Raw genomic sequence first — 27,907 nt, forward strand, 5'->3', positions numbered from 1 at the left:
CTAGTTTTTCTCTCCTGTCCTCAGGGCTGTGTTTAGTACCCTTAAGATAGCATATTTGTAGTTTTGGAAACAGTGTAAACTATTTGGTTGAAATACTGGGTAGAAAGAAGAAACATTCTAATGCATTACATTATCTGATTAATTCAAGATTACAAGGACCAAAATTTTTGATTTCCTTCTTTGACATTGAAGATCTTTTTGATGTATATGTGATGCTTTCCTTTCTCAGTAAGTACACCATTCTATGAAAATTTACTTTATTTTTTATAATTGAACATTTTGCAATGCTCCAAGGTTGTTACTTCAAGGTGGAATTTTGTTGTGTACAATTTTAGGTTTAGTAGTGTAGATGGGTTAAAGAAAATGTGTTCAGATGTCTGGCAGTATTTTGTTGTGGCTGTTAATGATTTAGAGTAAAAAGTTTATTGTTATAAGAAAAAATAAAATTAAATAATGGTGTTAATAAACTAGAGCTGTTATCGTAATTGTATTATGCTGCAGTGGTGAATTGACTCTGCTATTTTTGTAGCTATGCACACAGAATAAATACTATTTAGTTGGCATGAATTAACAGGCCATTCACTGGAATAATTTTTTTCCAGGACTAGCATACATCAAGCAGATACTCAATAAATATTTGTTAAACAAATTAAATGCAGAGACCTGGTCTCTAGGGCTGTAGCTTATCAGTTTTATTCAGGAATGCTGGGTAAAGAGAGAGAGCTTTTTGCCTACTTATAATTTCAGCCTCTATACTTGGTTCATCAGAATGCATGGTGCTCATTCACTGATTTACAGGAGTGCTTCTTCATTACATATGGGCTGCACATACTTTGATACTCTAACAGCTGAGCCTTTCCAAATTGTATTTAATGGTATGGATTCGGGGTTGAAATTAGACTGGAATACACTAATACCTACCACTGCTGATACTGCATCATCCCTATTTTTTTTCCTTTCCTTTAGAGTAACAACAAACAACAATCAATTTGTCTTGGTAGAAGTGCTTATTTTTATTAATGTGGCTTTTTAAAAAAAGAGCTGTATAATTCTGACACATTAGGTGGGAATATTGATGTAATATATCCTGTATATGGCCTCATCAGACCGATGCTCCTGTAACTCACATTGCCTTTTCTTATTATTGAAAAATCTTTCCCTTTCAGGCAAGGGAGTGTTAAAGTCCTAAGTAGGAAGGGATCTGTTCTGCCCTCTATTTTGATTCTCAAAGACATCCCTTAACACTTTTTAAATCTGGAAACAGATAATCTAGAGAGTCAAAATAAGTAATAATGCTCCTTTATTTTGATATGCAGCATTTGTTACTGTATTAGTTATGAACAAGTTAGATTCATCTACACCAAAGACCGAACTGTATGTTTTAAAAAAGAAAATAAAGTTTGCAAATGGACACATCTTCCCCAGCCCCATGCAGATAATAATCCATTTTATAAATTAATGGCTAATGAGATTTTTGTTCTTTTGACTGTATTCAGCATGCATTTGGTGTACCTTAGGTTACTATTACTAACATCATCATTTCTTCTAGGTCTTTCATAATTTATTTTTACTTTTATCCTATTGAAGACTTTGTTATATTATTGTCAATAGTTTTTGGATAAAGGGTAAAGAAAAGTTAAAAAATAAAATAATTAAAAAGACCTTTTTTTAAAAAAAGAATAATGTACATTTTCTTAAAAGGGTATATATACTATTCATAACAAGTGGCTTACTGCATTTAGGTTTTCATATGTAGAGTCTGCTTGCATATCCTTTCCCTTAGGAAAGAGGCTATCTATAGCCCTTATGTGGTCTCTTAATTGACAGTCTAGAACTCATCCTCATCCCAACTGAATCTCCCTTCTTCACATTCTAGACTGGCATTCTAGGAAATTGCCAACAAGTTGGCCAAATCTGGCCCTCAGCTTTTTTTTTTTTTTTTTCTCAGAATAATGTTGGCTAACAGCATGCCACCCAATTGAATTAGTTTCTAACATTTGTAAATTAGAGATTTCATATAAAAATTCAGATTTTTTACCTCACTAGAAAACCTGGAAGATATGGACCTATATCCCTGTTTAGCAGCAGTTCTCAGGAGATCAGTGGTAGTTGTCCCTTTTAGATGGGAGAAGGGCTTACCTCAGTTTGCACTGCTCTCTATTGTTTTGTAGACACTGAGGCTGCTGGTCAATTGACATTAGCACTTGCCTGTTTATTTTATCATGCCCAGTACTTGCTTGACCCTCTGAACACTTGAGGTTGTGAATGCATTTTTGGAACTTACATATACTGTGACCAGCACCGCAGGGCACTGAAAGTTATCCTATACTACTCAATAATGTGTTCCAAACATGATACTTTCAACTAAAATAGTTATCTTACAGCCATTATCTTAGAGGAATTAATCTAATGGCTCGGAGTTTCAGATTTCATGGTCGGAGTTTCAGATTTCATGGTCTATGGAGGAGGTATATAGAGGCTAACCATCTCTTTGGATTCCATTGCCTCACCCATGCACTGGGTAATCTGCCATTACCATTTACAGTTTGACTGCCTTGATGCTCTATCAAATTGTTTTTGTTCATGATTTATTCTGGTGTCTACCAGTGAGCACATGCCCAAAGCTTCTGTCATTTCCATACACTTTTTATAAAGCTGATAACTACAACAATGCTTACACTGAGACACTGTTAACAAGAATAGCCAAAATTTCATCCATCGGTTGGTCAGAAATAATATGCAATATGGAAGATGGTTTCTATGTAACTTTATGACAGAACTGACCAGTTAGGAGAGTTCAGATCAACTATTATTAGTTTAAAAATTTAGAACAGAGGAAGATTTAAGGTATTATTCAAGGGAATGCTTTTATAAGGGTTCTGGAATCTTGCTCAGTGAATATCATCGGTATAGTAAAATTGAAAGAGATACAATGACAATATAGATATAAAAGAAATTATTTCTGAAATATTTAAAATCCCAGTTCCTGTCTGAAACCTGAGAAGGGATAACTACCAGCAACAGGCATGCTTTATTCATACCTTAATGGTACAATATTGCAACTCACCTTCACCAACATCAGTTCTTTCTCCATGTAGTAGAATAACAACTAAAATGCAGTCTCTGTGTTTAGGAAAGACTTATGCATTACAAAACAGGATGACTTTTCTTTGTACCATAAAGGAATCTCATCAGTCTGTATGTTCCTATAATATTCATCAAGAAAATGAGCAATAAACAAGATATATAGAGTAGGTGAGATGTTTTTGTTGGCTTTTCTCTTTTGTAACTCTCCTTGTCATGCAGGACGGTGCACAGAAATATTGAGACTTTTATTTTCTGGATAGTGCTCAATTTTCTTGACTACACCATTTGGGGATCAGAAGTTTCTTTTCATTTCAGGGAGTTTTCAAATGCCACATAACTTCTTGTGAAATGCAAAGTATTTTAAGATTTTGAAACCATGATATAGAAGAGCATTAACAGTCATTCAGAATACTTTTTCTCCCTTTAACTTGCTATTTGACCTTGAAGAGTCAATGTGTATAATAAAATCAATATATGTATCTTGCTTCACCAAAGGAGGCTTATAGAGTCTAATGCCATGTAGTTTGGATAAGATGGTTGCTTTCCCTTGTATTATAGAGTGACAAAAATTTTTGATCAAACTAACAAGTCATTCACTTGATTCAGGGTAGAAATATAATACACAATGGATTATGCAAGTAGAAAAAGTCATTTCATAGTAATTGCCTGACATTTAAAAACTGGAATTCAGTAAAAGCTGATTAAATTTATTTAATCATTATAGACTCAATTTTGAGCAAAAAAGCACATCTGACTTCTTTTTGTAATACAGCACAAAACTCTGCATTCCTCTTGTGTGCTATTTTATAGTTTTAGGTCTGATTCAGATTTTTTGGTTTTATGATGACAAATCTCTTTATCTAGAGCTAAGATATGGAAATGTTCTCATTTTATAAACACTATTTGGTTATTTTAGAATGCCCTGATTTGCAGTGGTGGATTCTGCCTGCCTTTTTGTCTACCTAGGAAACCTAAGGCAGGAAATACTTGCAGTATTTCATAATCAAGGAACACTCTGAAATGTCCTTTAAAAATAAATATGATGTGTCACATACCTCAGAGTATGAGTTTACTCTCCCTGAGATGGAATTAAATTTGCTGATGTTTAAAAATACCAGCATGATTGATAGACTATTTGCATTTGACCACCTGTTAATGAATTCTCATTCACTACTTGTTTTCCCTTGCTAAAATTATATTTAAATCACACTGCACAATAACCCATAGATATTAAAAGATTTACAAAGAAAAATTAACAGAATTGTCACACCTCTGATAAGTGAATTATTCTCCAAATTGTAATTATATTTTTAAAATAGATAATTCCAGACTTTCTAGTAAATCTCATTAGTAAGTATGTTTGAGGTTCTAAAGAGGTTCATTGTTTACTTAATTGCCCAAAGTTTGCTTTTCACTGCAAGTCTTTGGCTTTAATTAATGAGTTTTTGTGTGTGTATGTTTTTTCATCTCCAGTAGTAGTATGTCCAATGGTAGAGAAAATGTATAGCTCAAACAATGGTTAAAGTCTAAGTTTCCTTTTAACACTAAGATTCTGAAAATCTGTGAATTCTTATGTGATCATGGGTGTATTACTCTAGATGTTTACATCTGAAATTTGCAGGTGGACATAAATAGAGAGTAGAGATGCTTTACCAAATCTTCCAAAAAAAAAAAAATTCTCACTTTCATTACTTCACACATATCTTCATACTGTCAGTGGATTTGCTGGTTGGTTATTTTGTAGAGCAAATATGAAAACAAATTGATGTTTTCATGAGTATTTCGCTTTACTCTAGTTATATTGGCCTACTTTCTTAGTCCCAAACAGTCAAGAAATCGTATTTTTCTCTAAAATCTGGAGAAGTATCTAAGTTCTATTTCCTATGAGAAAGTTTACATCATGGGTCTTAATATTTTCTCTGGTACAAAAAGATAAATGGCAGCAGAAAATGATGCTTTAGTTAACATTTTTATTATATATTTCTACATAAACAGTTCTGATTCTTATTAATTTTCATATATTTCAAATTATGTATAATTGATGCCATTTGTGTGTAGTTTATATGGACTAGGACTGAGAAATTCTTAGTTCATGAGAGGGGAGACATGGCTTTCTAAGCTCTTTTATAGGGCAGGCTCCAAATATTTTTATTAATATCATTTTTATTATATTACTACTATGCTTTAGATAAAATATGCACTCAGAAAATATTTTGGAATGAATGAATTATAACTGAAATGATGCTACATTTAAGTGTTCTTTCTATGTACAATAATTAACTTTGGGATAAGGGGAGGCTATAATACAGTTCATGCTATTATTAAATAGTGTTATGCCATCTTTCTTGTGAAAAGGGATGACTTTTAATTTTTCTCAAGCTTTGAGATCTTCAACATAGAAGTTAATATCAATGAAATCCTTTAGAACAGAGCAAAGCAGAAGTGAGAAGGGCATGTCCTTGTAAGTTTTATTTCTGCCTGAGAGGCATCTGGGAATGCCAGTGAATGGATATTGGAGACAAATGGATGATAATGGAAAACTGTTTAGAAAATCACCAGCTAAGACACCAGATAATCCTAGCATGTGGTTTGGGAAGCCTCACTCTTCCCCACCAGTGCCATTCAATAGAGCAAATCTCTGGTGTGTAGAAATTTTCAGCGAAGTTATTGATTTAGATAATTCTTTTGCATTATTCTTTACTCCAACCTTTACTGAGTATGCTTTTTTTCCTAAAGTGCTGTTTACTGGACAGATGTCTTAGATGTGCCCACTGTTGCCTGAAAGGCAATAACTATTTCAGTTAGCTATTAGCATACTAAGAAAACTTAGGTAATTCCACCCACTTCACATTAATTTGCTCTTGTTGATTATTTGCTGTAATGTGTTAAATAATTGCTCTTGAATCGGTCATGAAAAGCAGTCATTTACCCGTTTGATTACTATAAATATCTATGAAGTCATCCAAATGTGCTTCCATATTATTCAGAACTCTTCTAAGTCATTAATAAATATATTGAACACCTGTGCTAGCACTGATCCCTGAGGCACCTCATTATTAACCTAATTGCACAGCTTCATGATATTTCATTTAACCTTGCTTTTACTACCAAACTTTGTTCAAACCAAGACATTTCAAATTAATAATAAAACTTTACCTTTAATCTCATGATCACCATGGCTTTATAATTGAATTTGCACATTTAAAAAACTCTGAATGAAATAGTTATATGTTCACTTTTTTAAAAAGTTCAAACAAAATATTTGTATACTTTTCTCCCAGCTATTTTCTGAAATTCGACTTGTTTACAGTCTTCTTTTCATTGTTTTTCTTCATCAGCTATTTTTAATATGTTAGGATGAAGAAACAATAATTCCATAGTCACAGTATTGTGGTTTTGGATACAATTCTTTTTGTGAGTCCCAGCTCCTCAATGCTATTTTATTGCTAGCTGGTACCTCCATCAAACTGGAGCAGGAAAGGGAAAAGGAGATGGAATGTTGGCCGACATTGCTATTCATCAGTGAAGCTATCGCAAGTGAAGAATGAGGTTTGAACCTTCTGGTTTAAATCATACTTATGGAGTACAGTTTTTTTTTTTTTTTTTTTTTTTTTTTTTTTTTTTTTTTTAAATATTGGAGCCAGAAGGGACTCTGAAGATCACATGGTTAAATTTCCCTTATTTTTCAGACAAAGAAGCAGAATCCCAAAGAAGTGAGCTGACATTGATGAAGGTCAAACTGATCAGGTCCAGGGCTCTTTTTCTCTATTGTTCAACTCACAGCAGCCTGGCTCAGATTTTCATCATCTTTGTTTCTTACTACCAGTAATAAAAATTTTTGGTCTTATTTATTCTGATAATTTTGAGATGAATCACATTTAAGCCTCTTTTAGACCATCAGCTATATCTAATTTATTTTTAAAATCTCTAATAGTGTCTTGAACATAGTAAGTTCTCAATAAATATTATTGAATGCATGAATAAATCTAGAAGCACACTGTTTAGTAGACTAAACAATATATACATATATATGCATATACGTGTGTGTATACACATATTAAGTAATGGCTATAGAATTTTTAGTTCTTATTTTACTTATCTCATAGATCTATATACATCACATAAACAAAATCATAAAGCATATTTTATATAGTATATATTATTTCTTTTTTCAAAACTGACTTCCAGATGGTTAGGTGCTACGATCCTTAGATTTATTTGAACTGGCTGTTCTAAATAAACTGAATTGTTCTATGATGTAGACTGTTACCTTTATATAAACTTTATCTAATATCACTTGCTCTCAAACTCTCAAATTCAACCAAATTTCCTCATAGATACCTGAGCTATTTTGGAGAGTATAGGCAAAATTCTACATATGAGAAGTGCCCTTCTATAAAAACTAAGGGCAGAGAAGCCAAGATTCTTATTGAAGTTGGTTCCCAGGCTCCCTACCTCCCAAGGGAGGCATTATTAGAGCAGCTTCTGTATTTACCTATTTTATATATTTATTTTACTTTATTTATTTATTTATTTTTATTTTTTATCTTTTTTTTTAATACTTTAAGTTCTAGGGTACATGTGCATAACGTGCAGGTTTGTTATATATTTATACTTGTGCCATGTTGGTGTGCTGCACCCATCAACTCGTCAGCACCCATCAACTCATCATTTACATCAGGTATAACTCCAATGCAATCCCTCCCCCCTCCCCCCTCCCCATAATAGGCCCTGGTGTGTGATGTTCCCCTTCCCGAGTCCAAGTGATCTCATTTTTCAGTTCCCACCTATGAGTGATTTTTGATAGTCACATTTCAAAATCATTGAAATGCTATTCATTGCTTTTGGAAGGTCACCACTCAAATCAAATGGTCAACATTCTATCATTTGAATAAGTCAGTCCTTAGAATTGTAAATACCTTTGAGATGCATTATGTATTTCAGGTTTATGAATCATCTGCTTTGGGGAAAAGTATTATTTCCTGGCACATGTTCAAATGCTGTAATTTAAGACATTTATAGTAAATTATTATACCACTGTCACAAATGCAGTTGATATGACCCCAGGAATTATGCCTGGGGAATAGTTGACTCATCTAGTTGGATCTGGCTCATTATTCTTTAACATGCTAAAGAAAAAGAAAAAAAACAAAGAAAAAATAACTCTTTAAATTTTTTTGTCAAATACCTATGAAGCATAGGAATAGTGAGCTAAAATGTAAGTTAAAGAAATAATGTAAATGACCAAGCAGAGAGGATCAAATTGTTAAACTTCTTTAGAGGTGTCTGTTTAAACATTTGGCCTAGGAAGTGTCAGACGAAACGTTATTACAAAACAACTAAAGAGCAACTCTGACCTAAAAGAGAGCCCCTTTCTGCTTCTAGGTTCTGAAGACCCAACTTTTGCCCTCCTCTCCCCACCCTCTTAACCATTTCCTATCATAAAATTCTTTAAAAGTGTTGTTGTAAATCTGTTACTGAAAAACATAACGTCTACAGCATGCTTCCAGAATCTATCTCATTTTTATTTCCCTCATGGTCCTTTTCATGATCACCTGGGTGATTATAGTCGTCTTGTTTGCACTGTTGTTAGATTAATTGCTTCTATGAGGCTTTTGCATGAGGCATAGACAGTTAGTGTTGACATAATCTTGAAGTTAGTCAAATATTGGCCCAGAGATGGAATCTGTGGTGTGTAGGGACCAAAGTGCCTCCAAGAAATATGGTCTGAGCTTGTGAAAGAACTGTGGAGGTTCTGAGCTGACACAAATGGCATACGATAAGACAGGCTGGATAGGATTCTTAGATACATAATCCCATTTCTGGGGTATTCAAATTTAAATTTTCCCACACTCTTCCTGGGGTCTTCTTAATCAGGGTTGACCCAAAGCTGCATTAGACTCTACATGACTCATGCTTCAGACCCAAGCCAAGATCTGAGATTTTTAAGAAAAGAGGTAATTGAATTATACCCTTTAGGGCTGCTTCTTAGCAGAGGAAAATCACAGAAGGTTGTATCCTTTCCAGGACACCTTCCCCACATGCTACACACACACACACACACACACACGCACACACACACACACAGACACACCTTTGAGAACCGTCACCACGGTGATTTATTAATAGTGTTTTATATCTTTAAGTACTTAGGATTAGATAAAAATTAAGAACTACTGATTAAAATTTCTTATTTAATTTTAGGTGTGTGCTGGTAGTTATGTAGGTACAGTTACATCCATATTTGTAGTATAACAAAAGTTGATGGCAGCAGGAAAAACAATGAAAAAATCTACAGAGACTCCAGAATAAATACATTTTGTATGGACTAGCTTTAATATTAATAAATCAATTAAATTAGATTTTTACTCATATTTTTATATTGCTTAGATTTGTAAATTAATTTCTCTATTAAGGAGACATCTCTGTTTTTACATCTCCATTTTGCTCTTTGAACAGAATTGAAATATAATCCAGAACCTCGTCTAGGAATATTTTAAAAATGTAAATGTAGAGGCCTTATATTCCAAACTTTTAACTTATTAAATATACTGATTATAGATATATAAGAAGTACATTGGTACAAATTCAGTCTTTAATTTTCAAAGAAAGTTGGGACATAGGAATTATATAATAATTGGGAACAGAATTTAATATTTTGATATACATTTTTTTTTCTTTTCTTGCTTCTAATATCTTTCTTGACATTTTTGTGTGTGTGTGTTCTCTTCCTGTCACCCAGACTGAGCTGTAATGGTATGATCATAGCTCACTGGAGCCTCAAACTCCTGGGCTCCAGTGATCCTCTCACCTCAGCCTCCTGAGCAGCTTGGACTACAGGTGTGCACCACCTGCCCAGCTAATTGTTAAAAAACCTTTTTGTAGACATGGGGGGTCTCACTATGTTGCTCAGGCTGGAAAAATTCTTTTTAAGTATTTTCTAGATGTAAGCTAAAAGTCTATAGGTTGTCATTAAATGATTTGTACCTTGTTTTATTAGCAAAGTTAGCCAAATTCTACCTTGTAGATAATAAACCATGATAGTTATGTCCATACATTTATTCTTTCACCTTCTCTGGTCGTGTAAATCCCTTTTTCTGAACTGCTTGTCTGCCCCTCCAATCCCAGCCCAGTAAGCTATGATCGTACCACTGTACTCCAGCCTGGGTGGCAGAATAAGGCCCTTTCTCTTAAAAACAAAAACTGTTGAGAACTTCATTTCTAACCCTTGCTGACTCTTTTGAAAATAAACCTTGTTGGACTCTAATCGATCACCTGAGAATATGTTTCTACTAGTGGAGAAAGTCTTGAAATGTATCTCCTATTTTGCTTAGTGTTCTTTATGTCTGAACAGCAGCATGAGAAGAGTAGCGTGCTGTGTGAGTGTGTATCTGTGGGTTTTTCCACATATCTTATATGTAAATTGCAAATAAAGGAACTAAAATTTTAAAGATGAGTCAAGGATGAGATAATGGTATGTGGGCATGATGCTAGGAAGAAAAAAATTAGCATCCTAAAGTTGAGATAATGCCACCATTTCAGTAAGAATAAAAATAATTCTTTTAAAGAATAGTATCTCTGGTTTATTTCCTCATTTCTACCTTTTACTTCTCTATAAATAATTTCAGAGATCATATTATAAAAGACATATGATGTAGGATTAACAAAATAGGATTAGAAAAAGTATATAAAAAGTATTTACAAAGGAGAAAGCTGGGACACTCCATGGGAATTTTAACATGGTCACCATGATAGTGAATGTAACCCAGTTTTGGGTTTCTGAGCAAAGGTGTAGAGGATAGGATGTGTTACAGACCTCTAGTATTCACTGGGGATGAAGCATAACCGTTTCCCAAGGGAATCTTTTTTCCAGACCTAGCTCTGAAGTACATTACTCACGTGTTTTTTTTTTTTTAAATGATATTCCATAATGTGATGGATGTATTTCTCAAAAATAATTTTGATTAAATATAGAAGAAAATCCCAGAAGGCTTTTTCCTATATAAACCTGTAGTGCAGATTGAGGGCAGAATCCAGTGCATATACAGAGTGTTATGCAGCAAAACATACGAATTGTTGAATGTAACCCTGTAAAATTAATTACAGTGTTAGAATTGGAATGTTCAAGGCAAATATTCCTCTCTGCTCTGAAATTTAGAATAAAAAAAGAAAGACAAATGAAGTCTTCTTGCCTTGATTCTTAAGACCAAGATTTTTTTTTTTCTCTGAAATACAAATCAGCTTCTATTATCTTACTTTATCCATTCTGCTTACCTCTATCTCAGAAGGAAAACAAGGTAAACTTGACTAAATAAGTGCTGACAAGATTCACTTTAGAGTGATTATATAAATGTATTCTGCAGCTACTTAAAATTCATATTTCAGGCTCTAGTTACATACACTTAAGATATGGATAAATTCCACCAGGCAAAAAGACAGAAAATTGAAAGGAAAAAAAAAGACAAGGGAACCAAGTCAGTAAAAACATTTTAATTACACCCCAAGCCAAAGGAACATTAAAGTTAAGGGAAAGCCTGGAAAAGAAGACATTTTTATGGAAGCATATAATTTTAGATCAGGTATAAAATAAGACAGTTATAACATAACCATAATATATTGAAAAGGGTGGAACATGAAGGTGTATTATCATCATGACCAGTTATAAATAAATCAGTTGTTCATTATTTCCATTGAGAGAACAAACTGATGGCAACATCTATTCAACATGTGAATGATTCATTTAATAGCTTTTCATGCCTCATTTCTGACACTTTTTTTGGGAGGCTAAAAATACTGAAGTGATTGAAATACACTGTGCTAGAGTGACTTGTACATAATTTGTTACTAACTGGTACTTTTATTTCTAAATGATTTTTTTCACTTCATAATGAAATAGCTTAAATGCTAGTTCTTCAGGATTTGCTGTGGTGAGAAACTTACTATTGGAATTTCCTAATCAGTGACAGGTAAATTAGATGGATACTTTGCATGTATTAAATTATAGTGGTATCCTGGGGAGACTGGTGTGTTGTCTGTGATACCATGACTCTGGAGAGAAATGGGAATATCCTGTATAGGATTTCTTTTTATCTTGTCATCTATTATAATAATATTATGTTAAGTATATGGAATATACTCCAATAGATAACTTTCTAACACATATTGGTTTGATGAAAATAATCTTGAGATATTTTAATTTTTTAGCAATTGTACCTAACAAGCTTCTGGACCTTTCATATAATACCACACATAAACAGTCATTTAAAACCAAGACCTTCATTATTCAAGGGATTTGTGAAAGTCCTAAATTGAGCCACAGGCAAAGAGCTGTTTTTATGAGAAATGTCAAAGGATTTTTTAAAAGAGGAGTTTAGGCCTTATGTGAATTTTCTTAACCTCTAGTATATTCAATCTATTGAAAAAAAGAAAGACTTACTTTGGAATCTAGGTTTGGTTGTCAGGTCTGGCACTGAGTGAGATGTAATCTTATTTATGTTATTTGATGAGCTATTAGCACTCTATAATATTGTATAATTGGACATTTCATTTTTCAAGATAAATTAATGTAAGCTTTTCCTCTTCCAGTCTTATCACTCACATTGTGTTGGCACATATGTGTATGTCATATGCTATATAAAACTCAAACTGAGAAGGAAATACTGAAGAAGACATAAACGTGAAGACGAGAGGAAGGGTAAAATAAGCAGAGTAATATATTATTCTCCCTGTGGTTGATTTAGGACCCTGAAACTATAACTGTTCTTCACTTACTCCCTCAGCAAGTTCGCCTGTGATCTGTCCTAATGGAATGGAGAAATTTAAGATGTATTTATTCCACTAATTCAAAGGAATGAAAACTTACTTAGGTTAAGTCTTCCCTCCTTAGAACTATCTCATTATAAGTGTAAGACCCTAATTTAATTTTTAGTCTGTTTCTTCCCTTTTCCTTATTTTCTTTTTTTAAAAATTATAACAGATATTTTCAAGGCAGGAGTTTTTGAGTAATTATAGCAAATGTGATATACACTGGGCAGTTCAACAAAAGTAATAAAATATGGCCTGTTGTCTTGTCATCATTAGCCTAAAATGTTTAATTATGCAGATGTTTTAACGAAAAAATCGTCACAGGTTCTTGCAAAGTAGGTGGGGTACAAACCTGAAAAGAAAGGTAGAGATCATCTAAGGTTTGTGTTTCAGCTATTGTTATACCTTATGAACCTGGAATTTTCAATCAGCAGATGGAGATTTAATAGTATTTTTCAAGCCTTTCTGGAGACTGTCCAATTGTCCAATTACTTGCCATCATCATTCCATCCTGCTCCCCTTGTAGTCCACTCAGGAGTGTAAATGTCAGTATTTCACGCTAATCTTAACAGTCCCAGAGCCCCATGAAATAAAAAGCATATTGATTTTTTTTTTAAACCAAGTGGAGTTTCCCAGACTAGATTTTGAGCCTCTTAATTGGAATACAGAACAACTGTGAAACTTAAAAAATCTAAAGTTTGTTATAATTTAATTTATAGTCACAAACAAATTATAGACTCTTCACATATAAAAGATAAATTCAAAACATTCACATTGAGGATGTTTTGGATATTTAATAGAAGTAGTTGTGGTCTAATGAGTTCAGTTTTACAGGCTCATTTACTACCACATAGCATGTACCACCCTGTAGAAAACTATCTAGAGTGAAAATTTATATTTTTGAGAAATAATTATTTGTATATAGTATACATTTTATATATTGGGGATTCTCATGGCTGCCTTTGCCATACTGCACACTCTTCATAATCCTCAAGAGTATTTTAGAATATTAGGCACAATTCCCTTGGCATTCATTAAAATAGTGTTATTCATCATGACTTTCTTCGAGTTAATACTGATATGTTCTGAAATTCTAAAATTAAAATATATTCATTTTCTTTCTTTCTTTTTCTTTTTTTTTTTTGAGATGGAGTCTCACTCTGTCGCCCAGGCTGGAGTGCAGTGGTGCAATCTCGGCTCACTGCAAGCTCTGCCTCCTGGGTTCACGCCATTCTCCTGCCTCAGCCTCCCCAGTAACTGGGACTATAGGCACCCGCCACCATGCCCAGCTAATTTTTGTATTTTTAGTAGAGACAGGTTTTCACCATGTTGGCCAGGATGGTCGGGATCTCTTAACCTCGTGATCTGCCCGCCTCCGACTCCCAAAGTGCTGGGATTACGGGCATGAGCCACCATGCCCAGCCTTCATTAAGAACTATGTCTTAAACTGGTTGCTGAATTCACTAATACTACTTTGGTTCATCTTAATGCGAAGTGCATTCTTGAAAATTTAAATAAAAAAGTGCCATGAGCACAAAATAAACATTGGAATCCTTTGAGAGTAATGGTATTCTCATAAAGAGAAGTGTTTGTTAAGGGAAGAAATACTTATTTAAAGATACAAAGAGTCAATGGTACCAAGCAACTTCCAAAACAACTGTGCTTATTGGTATATCAGGCAAATTCACCATCTTACTAATTTTTCCCTACTTTTAAATGAAACATTTTATAGTAATAGAACAAAAGACAAAAGAGTCTACATGAAACCTAATTCTCATTCATTTTCATATCAGTCTTATGCCATAACCTGTAGATGATAAAAATTTAAATTACACAATATACCCTTTCTACATGTTTTCACATATTCCTGAAGTTGGAATTGTCTTATAGGCTTTTTAGCCCACATAGGTAGCATTTTAATGGACATTTTACAAATGAAACAAAACAGAAAACTTCTGACCGTACATTACATTTATTTATTAATTACTCTAAGTTTTTTCAATAAAATTGCATATTTTTTATTTATCATGGAATAGCTAAATTAAATCCTTTTCATCTGAGGATTAATTTGAAAAGATTGTGGGAAGGGGTAATTTTTCCAAAATTTTATTTGACATATAGATTAGAAAAAACTGAGTAGCTATATGGGGAGAATACTAGACTCAGAAACTATTAGAGTCCCAGTTTTCTGGATGATAATACCCACAGACATCTAAAGACTTCTAAATTTTAGTTAGGAGCTGGATGTGGAGCCTGTAGGACAGACCTGGGTTTTATAAATGGCAAACCTAAAGTTTCTCAAATAGCATTTACTCTGTGAGGCCTTTTCTGATTTGCAGTAAACCCGATCATTTCACAGTATCATGTACAGACTTCATTTTTAGAAATATCACATTGAGTCACAATAATTTATTCACTATAAGCATCGATCACTGTGTCTCACATCACAGTAACTGGAATACTGTAATACAAATGAATAAATGCTTATTTTATTGATTAGAATTAAAAATATCAAAATATCATTATATTAAATTAAATGTATGTTAAATGTAAAATATAGAGAAGACAAGACACATTGAACAGATACCCATGAATGAAAATTGTACCTCCCAAATAAACACAGAGATAACCGTAAATTAATAGTCCAAGTGATGAGCAGAGTTTGATGAAGAGAATATTTCTCCACTTGAAAAATTCAAAAAACTAAAGTAGCTTCTTATGCATCATGTTTCAGATTAGAAATGTATATATTTGACTGTATTTTTTAAATGACAACTTTACTGACAATTATTTGTACTTTTAAGGCAGAAATATTTCTGCATATTCCTAAATGTCAGTGCATTCATAAACTAAAAATACTTCACTCTAGTGAAAAATAATTCTAAGTAAATGTACATTCTAGTACTGGTCTGTTTGCTATTGTTGCAGGACTTTTCCTTATTTCAGCCAAAGATAGGCCTCTTGTCCCACGGCCACGAAAATTCAGGTTCACAGACAATTTAAATGGTGAGTAAGACAGCGTTTTATTGGTTGAAAAGAAAGAAAAGGGGGAAACAGGGACTCTCCGCAAGGCCAGAGTCCCTGCTAGAGCACTTCCTGCTTAGCCACTTGAATCCCAGGTTCCACACAGGAAGAGGAGGGGCCAGGCTCTTCCTTGCTGCAAATGGACTAGAACCTGTGTGTGAGTCCACCCAAGTGCACATTCCCAGTGTGCAGACTGGTTGGAGTTTTGTCAGGGACCCCTCACACCTGGCTGTCTCACTATCAACTAAATGATTTTGATCATGGTCTTTAATAATATTCTACTGTAGTTTGTTTGTAAAATATAGCAATCAAAAATGATTTTTATTTTTACTCTTTGAAATAAAATTCTGGTTAATATTCACCAGTACTGACATAAAGACTAAAAAGGTTGAAAAAAAGAAAGTCAATCAATCTAACGGATGTGTTTTCATTTGTGCCAAACAGTAGTTTGACGGAGGATGTTACAATTACTAGCTTTTAAAAAGTTGTTTGATTTAATTCACATAATTATTTGAAATTAATACCATTTCCTGGATCAGTCTTCAAAATGGTTTATGAACATTTTATTGAAACTGACAGAACATTTTAAACAAAGGATTAATATGCTTTTCCCCCACCCCAAATAAGATAAAATAGAAATGTAAAGAGAATCAGAGTTCAGAAAAATTTGGGAAATATTTATGCCTGCCTAGAAAGGTCAAGAGATTTACTGTGGCGAGAGTAAAATTTGGCTCTGAACTTTTAGGCAATCAGGACAAAAATTGAGCCTGGTCTTTTTCTTCCAGAGAAGCATGAATCTAACAAATCCTATTGGAATAATAGATGTCAGTAAATAAAAATATAATATTCTCCCTTCACTGCCCTCCCATCTTTGTCTGGCCCATCTGAATACTGCTAGTTTTAAGTTCTATGTCATTTATCACTTTTGCCTTGAGATATTCCCAACAACCTTATTAACTTTGATTTTATCTTCTCCTAACTGCTGTTTACAATTGCAGGTATTAAACTTAGTTCTTGAATTTTATTTCTGTTGAATATGGATGTCTTTTCTCTTTGCTAAGACTGTAAGTCCATTGGGGACAGGGACTGTATCATACACTCGTGTATCTCTAAAATTTTCTTACCTTCCAATGGGCATATATTAGGTATGTAATAAACACATCAATTATATTGAAAAAAAAAAAGTCTCAGTGATAGCCTTAAATAGGTAGAATTTTGAACTTAACATTGTGGTCCATAGAGTGGTCCTTAAATGAGCAGTTAGAGGGGTCAGTTTTTCAATAGATCAGTCAACTGGATTTGAATCCTTGTTGCACAATTTACTAGCTATATGTTATATAATTGGTCTGTGCATCAGTTTCTTCCTCAGGGAAAAACAATAGTATCTACTTCATAGGATTATTATTGTTTGTCATATTAATGTTGACTGAATGAATGAATACACATAAAATGCTTAGAAAAGTAAACATTCAGTAAGTGTTAGTTGTTATGTTGTCTTAAAGTGCTTGACACTAAGCCGTTCTTTCTGAAAATAAATAGTCATTCTTTGTGGTAATTACAGAACACAATCAGTTGTCTGAACTCTGTCCTCAGAAAGCGAAAGTATATGACAACAAAACCATGTTTTCATTACAGACAATAATATTTATATTATCAGTGACAGGAAAGCATGCAGTTATCTGAAAATTGTATCAGATTATTAAGTTAAAAAGAAGTGGCCCCAAACTACATTTCAGTTTTATATTACATAAAATGTTTGTATGTTAGAAACTCTTCTTCCAATCCACCTGTGGTAGTACCAATGTGCCATATCAAGTTCACATGTTTTATCCCATAACTTGATCCAAAGGCAAGGGAAAAGCTGATAAGGGCTACAACCCCAATTATGTAATTCTTCCACAAAATGATGAAGTGTAACAAGGGTTCATTGTTAAATAGTTGTGTGTTAAAGCCAGTGTTGTCTCAAGAAACTCAGGTTTGAAGTTTGTTAAAGAGGAAACTGGCAGGGAGTTTTGAAGGATGTCCAATACACTGAACTTAAGTTTCCATCACATCCAAAGGCAAAAAAATGTTGACCTCACAAGGATCTCAAGCTTTTCTCCAGATAGCATGTAAGTTCAGAGATGTTCAGAGTCTTTCCCTAGACCTCTCTGGTGTTAAGTGTAGTCAGACTGGAGCTGGTGTGGGCTTTCAGGCTTTTGCCTCAAGGCAATACTTTTCTTATTTTATAAATTTATATAAAATAAGACCTGTAGAGAGGACTTTAAAGATAATATTTCCAGCTCCCCACTGTGGTGGTCATTCCACTCTGATAATTGCCTTATGATAGAACAGAAAAACAGCGGTGACCAATCTTTCACCACATTTTCATCAGACTGTTTAGGGCATTGTATTTATGGATCTGTAATTGAAAGCAAATATATCATTGATATAAAACAGCAAGGACAGATGGAGTACATTTAAAATTACAATTCATTTCTCAACATCAGATTTTGACTAGGTGTATGTGAATTAATGTAATTACTCATATGGTTGAAGCAGCAATTCAGAGTTTATAGTTTCGGACTATTTCAAATTTGACCTTGGAAAGATCATGTAGCATTTAGTTTAAATCTTTTTCTCTATCTATTCAGTTTCTCTCTAGAGAAATAATAGAAATAGTTCTTGGACTAATTTTTATTCTTAATAGTCTCTCTTTTGGTAGAATTAATTCCATCTATCTATCTATCTATCTATCTATCTATCTATGTATCTATCTATTATCTAAAATGTATTGCCACCACAAATACCACATTTCTCTTATATCCCCAATATCCATGTTAGCCTTTATGATGGCACTTGTTGGCATAAATGTTATTGTAAATTTTAATAATGGGTCTTAGTTTTAAAAATTACTTGCAGATTATTTAATAATAAATCACATTCCCTTCACTTACCTTGGTATGTGTAATTTTTGTCTTCTTTGTTGCCTTTCACCACATCTTCAACCCAGATAACAGGAGCATCTTTGTTGTCCACAATCAGAATTATTCTACATATTTCAGATAACATTTCTGTATGGTGGTAATGGTGCCAGAATGAGAAGACACAATGATATTAGATCCAGGGTGCTAGAATTTCTTTCTTTGCTGGATTTATTGTTTTAAACTTATAGCCTAATTTTTATCACAGTTATAGATGTGACCATTTTTAGTAGGAGGCGTGACTTAGAGAGTGCTTTACTGGCTCTTGAATGCTGTATGTATTATGGAAGTATGTTTTTCATGGATGCTACATGTTCAGATCCTGTGATGGAGTAAAATGCTAATGTAGTTAAACCAATGAGATTACTTGCACTTGTGGAGTTCGGGGAGAGATAGAAGAGATAACTCAGAGGTTTGATAAAAAGCTCCTGAGGCACTAATGGAGTCGAGAGACCAAGAATCATTTGTGAATAGCTGAGACTGAGGAAGATGTTTTTCAAGATGTGAGTTTAAAAATAAATTTCAACAAATAATTTTATTTGTCCATCTCCACATAGTAATGAAACAAGGAAATGATATTTATTTTATATTCAAACTACATATTACATTCTGAGTAGGACACGTAGAGTCTGCCTTGTTATAAAGGTTGTCTTTCAGCCTCCTTTGATGTAGTATGCTTCCAGATCCCATATCATCTGTGTAAGTTACAATACTCCTATAAGGAGTATTGCCATTTAAAATAATTCACAGGAAATGTTCTGTAGCCCAAGTCATATCATTGCCAGTTACAGTTTGTGACTGTAGATTATTGGTGTTTTTCTCCACTTTGTCATTTGCAGTTGGTGACTTTATTGATCATTTATCCATATAGTTTTGGCTAAAATTTGCAACCTCCCCTCTTTTATTTTTGGCCAGTTGAAGGTTATATTATTGACATTTCTTTATCATATTTTGGCTGTAAATTTATAAAGAACTAAGGTGATTGGAAATAAAAATATGACATCAATATTCAGGGGCATTTATGTTTTGAAGAATTTTTTTTTCAAATGTCTACTCTTTTTAGGAAACAATGTATAAAACTTAAAGAAAATATTGGGTGTTTTTTTCCATTAGGCTGCTGGTTTAGGATATTGAAGGAAGTCTCTACACAGTGTAAGATAATTTTTCTATTTGGAACTAGAAAGGCAAATTCTTTTTCTGCTGTGTTCAACACTCCCCCATTAAAATGTATAAGCCTCGTTATATTGATTATAATCTCTTCTCACTTTTGAAAATGTGCTATGGAGGGTAGGAGCACATCCTTAGAGCCTAACAAATCTAAATCTCAATCTCCAGCTCCACTGTGTGAGTCTTGGCAAGTTATTTAATTACTATGAGCCTTATTTTCCTTTCTTTAAAATAGTGGTTATACTTCTTTGCTAAAATGCTTTAAAAATGAGACAAGGAGGGCATAGTGCCTGATACATCATAAATTACTTCCTGCCTCTCTCCCCACATCCAGCTTTTCAGTTGTTATATTCATGGGTACAACTAACAAGTAACTAACCCAGCTGCCTTAAGACTGTTTTCAGATATGCCTCTTGAAAGAGTTAATGGGGAATAAAATCTATAAACAACAGTCTGTCAGGAAGCAACCTGAGCATTTTATGTATAGTTGTCTTTTGGTATGCTTTCCTCAGTCAAGAAAAATGTTCAGTCAGGCTTAGAAAACTAGATTCACATTGATATGGGAAAGCACAAGAATTCACAATTTTATATTAGAATAGAAAGCAATTGAATGACTTGGGAAAAGTAAATTCATTTGAGCAATATTTTTCAAAACTTAGCATGCATTAGTATCCCCTCAGTCATGTCTTAATGCACATTTTGGGATCCATCCCAGTGATTCTGATTCAGTAAATCTAGTATTGACACAAGGGATTTGGAGTCACCTTGACCTCTTACTAGTAACTTCAAGGATATAATAAGTGGCAAAGTTTAAACAAATAAAATTATTTGTCAACTTTATCCATCCATGTTGTCTTACTACTATTTTCCACATTAGTCCAGATAAAGTCAGTAAGTGGAAATGACTGAAACTGCTCATATCGACCAACTCAAAACCTGGAGTCAGACTGCCATTTCCTGTAGGCTGAGGCAAAGACTGTCTTGTAGAACCTTTAAACCATGCAGTACAAGTGTGCTGTATTATAATAACGCAAGGCATATGAAAATCAATTTTAAAAAGATAAATTAGTGGGTAATATTTTAGATTAGAAAACAATTTCAAGGTTCCTTTATCACAAGGTCTCTTGATACATTTGAAATATTATTTGATTTACACAAAACAAATTTTCACTCACCTTTTCAGAAAGACAAATATCATATAACACAAATTTATAAATGAGAGCTAGGAGGAAGAAACATAGTAGCCTAAGTCCTAGATGGCTGAGGCACTCTGCTGCTGTAAGATCACTGTCCTTCATAGAATAAAAAAAACCAACAGTGGACCTTTTAAAACGTGAATTTTACCCTAAAGAAATTAAATGTAAGTTGCCTCCCATCTCACAATAAAACTATAATACAAGTCATGAGAGACCTTCAAAAAAGACCCACCACCACTTTGATGTGTGTGTGTGTTTGCTTGGTTTTAAATTTTCAAACGTTTCTTTCCCATTAATATTGATGATAAAATGAAGCCCAATTGTTGATTGTCCAGGTACCCTACCTTTGGGACAAATCAGAATTTTGAAAGCATTGCTCCTGGGTCCTTTGCACTTGGCACTTCCCTATTTAGGGACAGTTGGGGAAAATTGGGAAGGTCATGGGAGGAGTTGGAAGCTCTTCCTTATTGCAAGACCAATTCATCTGCACCTTGAGACTTTTTGATGAATTAGGAGATTGTTATATTACCCAGCATTATAAACTTTTAAGAGCTGTGCCAATATAAGATGCTACTATATCTATTCTGGAAATTTTTCACCTTTTCTCCTGAGACCAAATACTTGCCAGTCCCATAACCTCTTCTTTTGCATGCTCTGATATACCCAGAACATCTGCATTTCTTTCATACAGCTTAATAACAACAATTCACATCAGGTATTGGTTTTCATGCATTCAGTTTCTTATTTTGAATGTTTAGTTTGAGAGATGATATCTGTCTTCCAGTGAGGAACAATCAAAAACAAATATATTTTTACTCTCATATACAATAGTTTTATTTTAGAAAATATTTTTGCAAAAAGATTTTACTATTTCTAAGCAGTCTATGGAGTCAGAGAGATCTGAGTTCAAATTAGGATTATGTGATTAGTCTTGAGTGTTAAATTTGGAAATGTTTTCTTTCCTTGTAAAAATGTAATTTGTATTAAAAATCTGTATAGTTTCATGGTTTTCTAAAACATTCAGGAGGGACTAGAAATAGAGACTTGACAAAAATGAGTTGATCAGTAAAATATATTATTTGCAAGTTAGCATATGTTTTAGGTTCTGTACATCAATTTGGATAAATTATATTTTATTTTTCTTATAAGGAGAATAGAGAAAGTTGTTCTCTATTATTACAAGTTAAAAAAAATTCATGGTTTAAGAAGAAATCTTGCCAAAAGCAAAAAAGAAAAAGAATCTTATATGTCTTCCCAGTTAGCTCCGAATTGAACATGTGTTCAGTTGACAAAGTATTGAGCATGTGTTCAACCCTGTACTATGGATCTCTTTTATACTTATGCAGTCTCAATTTAGAAGGTCTTTAGGTTTTTCCTTGGGGTTTCTTTCCTTGTGCTTCCTTGATTTTATGTCTGTACCTTGGGGCCTACATGCATCCACATCTTGGGAGCATCTGTTCTGTACATTTACAAACGAACTTGTATGTTAAGAAATATGTGACTTGTTAAACTTTTTGAACAGAGTTTTAATGTGACAGCCCATAGTAGAACACAGAAATAATTCAGTTAGCTAATATTTTACAGATGGAGAATGGAATTAAAGTAGGGATTACTAAACAACATGTCAAAAAAATACATGTGTATATATATGTATTTTTTTTTCTTTCATTCTATCCATTATCTCTGGAAGTTCTCTGGCTCTGATCAGAGAAAGAAAGCTTTTAGTATAGTGGAAAGACTAACAGCCTGTAAATTTTGAGAATAATTCAGCTGCACCAATTATTAGCCCTGTGTTTTGGGGTGAGGGCTCAACTTCTTTGAGATTAATGTGTCTTCATAGGGTTGTTATGAAGACAAAATGAGATAATTTATGTAAAATGTGATGTGTAAACTTCAAAACACTGCATAACTTTATGGTTTGCTGCAGCTGCTGGTTGTTATTGTAACCATGCTGAGTCAACCTCTCCATTTTTCAACTCCAAGCATAAGTAAACATTTCAGTTGTTTAAATCGGTGAGGAATAGACAGGAAGGGAGACATAGGAATGGGGGGTAGAAGGAGGAAATGGAAGATTATCGAATGCTGGAAAAGGTAGATTAGAAATGCAAGTTTTAGACAAAAACTGAAATAAATTGGAAATATGTGATAAAGATTCCAGACACAATCTTTCTATCAGATTGTCACCACCCTCACCCTTAACCTGGACATGGCAGAATAAAAATTAAGCAAAAATAATAATAATAATCCAGCATTTTTGTCTTGTTAAATACCCTTTTGGTTGAATTTAAAGATGAGAAGTCTCAAAATTCCTGGCTTGTTTGGTGTAGCTTAGGGCCTTGGTTGCACAGAGCTGTGGTTCCAAGGATTGCTTCTATTTATAGTGTTTCACTTTAGATGAACGTAAAGTATTTAAGAAAGAAAGTGGTTTCCTTCAGGAAATCAAGGGCGTACACTTGTAAGACTCTTTGGAAACTTTACATTTCTAAAAATCATTATCAATTTCAATGTTTCTAGAAATAGGTTTATTAGTAGATAAACCTATTTATTAACAAATATGTTAATTTGTGCTTGTTTACACAAATTAATTCTTCCTTTTCTATCTTTGCAAGGACAACTTCTAATGAGAAAGCTTGTAAATGACTTTTTGGTTTACATAATAAATAAAATTTTGCATTTGATTTTAGACTCACAAATCATAGCTTTATAACCCTTTATAAATTTGCTAACGACGTAAAGCCAAATTTCAATGTAGAAAATTAAGAACAGTCTAAGAATAATACATTGCAAGGAAATTAGAAAATGGAAAACATAAAGATTAAAATTAGATTTAAAATGACAAAAATTTTTGAATAGCAAATAATTTATGCAAAATATGTTACAAAATCTGGGATGCTAAATAGTTGACACAAGTACTGTGTTTGACATTTAGTTTCATTTGAATTAGTAATAGAATTTGCTTCTTCCAACATTTACATCTTTTTTTCTTTCTGACTTTATATATTTTCAACAAAAATTTGCTCCACAGTTTTTGAGTTCATTCTTCTTGAAGCTGCTTTTAAATTTGCTGTGACAAACCTGCATAAAACTAGATTTTGTAGATATAATTTCTTTGGAAGAGATAAAAATTTAAAAGTTTGACGTTATTTTCAGTTATTCTTTTCTTCATTGTTTTGATTGACCCCTGTTAGATTGATATGCCAATGTACTTTTGATGGCATGAATATAAAATGACAACATAAAAGCACTTCTAGTGCAACAGTAATTGAAACTTGCAGATTTCCATTTAAAAAAAAAAACAAGAATGCATGATTACTATTGATAAAGTAACAATATTTTCAAACAATAACCTATGTCAAGCAAACAGCACAAACAAGTTGATTATTTCAGCTTCTCAAAACTCAGGTTTTCTTAATTTGATTTGAGTTAACTTTATAATACAATCGTGTAATCAATATGTGATCTGGGCTGGTGTCAAATTACTCTGAGTTATTTCTTTGATAATTTGGAGGTGATTCCCATTATGGATAGCAATATAAACAATTTAGAACATACTAAGGATGTTTACAGTCTACTCGAGTGATAAAGTTCTGCACCATGGCTCATATCAATATTGAATGAGCTGTACATGTTTAAAATTCTTCCTCAGGAGAGAAATGATGTAGTGCACAATGCAAAAAAAAATTCATATGTTTCCTTTGAAATGTTTCCAAAATACTGGTCTCATGGTTCTAAATAAAAAGTTGTCTTAAGAACCAGGCACATTTTGCACTGACTGATGGTTACTTTTAGGCAAATGGCTATGGGTTAATTAGGAGAAAAATTGCTACTGTACAATTATTATGCACTATACTCCCACCTTGGCCTGAAAATAATGAGATGTAACAAAAGTTTTTATTTGTCACTGGTAGCTGCACCTTTTAACTGTATCACAAAGTCTGTTGCTGTGGTTACAGCCTTTGTTTCCAGTGATGTTTTGTCCATGCTTCCCCCTAACCCTTAACAATGGTTACTCAAAAGAATGAAATAATGAATCATTCATTCGGAAATATGTTAAAATATCCCTCTTTATCATTACATTTCACTGCTTAGAAACTAGGCTGTAATTCAAGGCAACAGTTAAGTCTGAGAACTGTTAAAAAAATCTTTGATTTTTTTTTTTTTCATTAAGAAAAACCTGTCTATGTAATTGAAGAACCTCTTACAAGTCTGAACAATTAAATCCTTTTTGGTTAATGTATTATTTCTGGAACAAGTAGATAAAATTCTACGCAGTAAGCATAATAAAAATCGTGCATGTTTCGCACAGCACAGAATTTTAGAGTCAAGGTTTCTGGGCACAAAAGCAGTAACAAAACAGTCCCTACAAAACTGAGTAACTCTGAATAACACAAGAAATAATTTTTGTTAATTTAAAATTTTAGAAACTGAAATGTGTAAAGTTTTTAAAGTAAAATGTAATTAAATTATGGTACTGTACATACCAGTTGTTTCTACAATTGAAACTTTACAATATGAAAAATACATTAGCTTTGTACAGTTTTTACAGGTAGGTAGGATGAGTTTTGAAAAAAAGATTCTTTTATTTTTCAGGGTCATACTCTGTTTAAGTCGAAAAATACTGCACAACTTAGCTAATTACAAAGTGTAGACTTAAAACAATTCATGTCTTCTTTATTTCATGAATCAATCTTGGATTTTTTGTTTATTTGAACAGGGGATTTTGTGTTTTGCTTTGTTTTTAGAGTCCACAATGAACACATCTTCCTCATTTTGTCCTTGAGGTTACAAAGTTTGGTAGCAACTCCTGGCTACCAGTGATCTCAGTTAAGCTAGCTGCTGTTTATGGTCACTGATTCGGCCAGCTGTTGTGATTGTGCTCAGGTCCAGCTCAGTCTCTAGGTGTGTTTCCATCGTATCTTCCTGTGCATTCGTTTCAAAGGACTTATGGGAGAGAAGTTCATGATGCACCCCACAGTAACTTATTGTGGGCTGGTCGTATGCCAGAAAGGTTGACACATTCATTGATAAAGGTATCTGGGGAAAAATGACATGAGAAAAGTCAGTTACATGACAGAGAAAAGATAGACAACTTTAGGGGAAAGATTTAGAGACTGAAGTGCTGACCTGACTAACCTCCACGGTTATATCTGTGGCCCTGTGGCCCAGGTGTCCCCATATTATCCCGCTAATGCCCCCCATTCTCATATGGTGAGATCAGTGTGACAGTTTTAAATCCTGGGATGAAACTGCTTAATTCTTTACTAGAAGATTCAGATAAATAGTAGCCTACATGGTTCTGAAAATGATAAAAGATTTATTGGAACAGCCAGAAAATTGCTTTCCCTAACTGGAAAAAATTGTGTTTTTAGAACTGAGAAACACTATTATTATTGTTATTATTAGTGTTAATTATCCTATTATTTGGTTAGGATACAATAGAACAAGAGTGATTCTCAAACTTTAGCATTCATGAAAATCACCACCCACTTCTTTAATTAGTCAACCCCCTGCCACCCAAGATTCTCATCCAGTAGGTCTGGGATAGGTCCTGGAATCCGCATTTCTTACAAGTTCCTTTATGATGCTGGACTATTAATCCACACACTATGTTTCGATAACCACTGCAGAAGAGAATTATCTAGACAAGTCATTCTGGCTATTCTTACCCATAACTTATTAATATTTATTTTACCATAAAATTCCTTAAAATATTAATGTCTGTAGTTTGGTCCATGTATCTAAAATTTAGATGAGTTTAGAGAATTCCCAGGAAAAATCTATGGTTCCTATGAGGGTCTAAAAAGCATCAAAGGATGATGCTAGTTTGAAGGAACCACTTGTATCCATGAGGAAGGGACTCCCTTGCCAATTAAAGAAAGCAAGTTCTAAAGGTGAGGGAAAAAGCAAGCATGACCATGGTGAGAAGAAGGGAAACATACATGTTACAGACAAAGGAGAGCCTGAAATGTAATCAGATGTCAAAGTCTAGAGATATTTCCCATTTCTTTTTCAATAAGATAAAACCTTGTCCTAAAAAGTAGCCAGATTTCAGGAACCCTCAGTCTTGATCTTGGTTTACTATCCTAATTACTAATTCATGCTGTTTAATTCTCTGGAGGATAAAAACTTCTGCCATTCTTGTTTGGTGAACAGATAGAATGTATATTTGTTTGAGCACATCAGACTAAATTCCTTTCTGATCTCAGCTGAGATTAGAGCCCAAAGCTAAGAAAAATAGAAGGCCTAGGTATTATTTTTATATTAACTGCATCTTTACATTTTCCCCCCTCCTCCCCATGCATTAGAACCATCTTTGCCACTTCTGTTTCCATCCCTACAGTTCTACTTACATTTATTTCTGCTTCAGTGAAAATTCCTGGAGCAAATATTATGTTTTATCTCTTTAATAGAAGTAATCAAAAAATAAAAAGTAAAACTAATCACTTCTTTTAAGATTATTTGCTTATAATATGAATATTTCAGCATGTCAAATATATGGAGCTTAGTTCTTAGAGAGAGAAATATAATCCAGTTCATTAAATGAAATTCCTGAGTAACTCTTCCTATTTATATGGATTTTAAAGATTTAAAACATGAAGTTATCTGATGCAAGAATGAAAGATATCATACACTTTTAAAAATGGTCAAGCCGACTGAAAAATCCTA

At 33.4% G+C, this 27,907-nt stretch overlaps 2 protein-coding genes across 4 annotated transcripts in view; one reads left to right on the plus strand and one right to left on the minus strand.

Moving 5' to 3' along the window:
• CTNNA3 (catenin alpha 3) overlaps positions 1 to 27,907 on the plus strand; it is a 1,853,344-nt gene that overhangs the window by 652,972 nt on the left and 1,172,465 nt on the right. The window lies entirely within an intron of this gene.
• The window catches only part of LRRTM3 (leucine rich repeat transmembrane neuronal 3), a 185,302-nt gene continuing 168,961 nt past the window's right edge, over positions 11,567 to 27,907 (minus strand). The window contains exon 3 of the mRNA XM_007963299.3: positions 11,567 to 26,275. Coding sequence (XP_007961490.1) covers positions 26,066 to 26,275 — 210 coding nt within the window. The 3' untranslated portion in view covers positions 11,567 to 26,065. The remainder of the gene's footprint in view (positions 26,276 to 27,907) is intronic.

Source organism: Chlorocebus sabaeus, chromosome 9 (assembly GCF_047675955.1).
Source record: "Chlorocebus sabaeus isolate Y175 chromosome 9, mChlSab1.0.hap1, whole genome shotgun sequence".
NCBI lineage: Eukaryota > Metazoa > Chordata > Mammalia > Primates > Cercopithecidae > Chlorocebus > Chlorocebus sabaeus.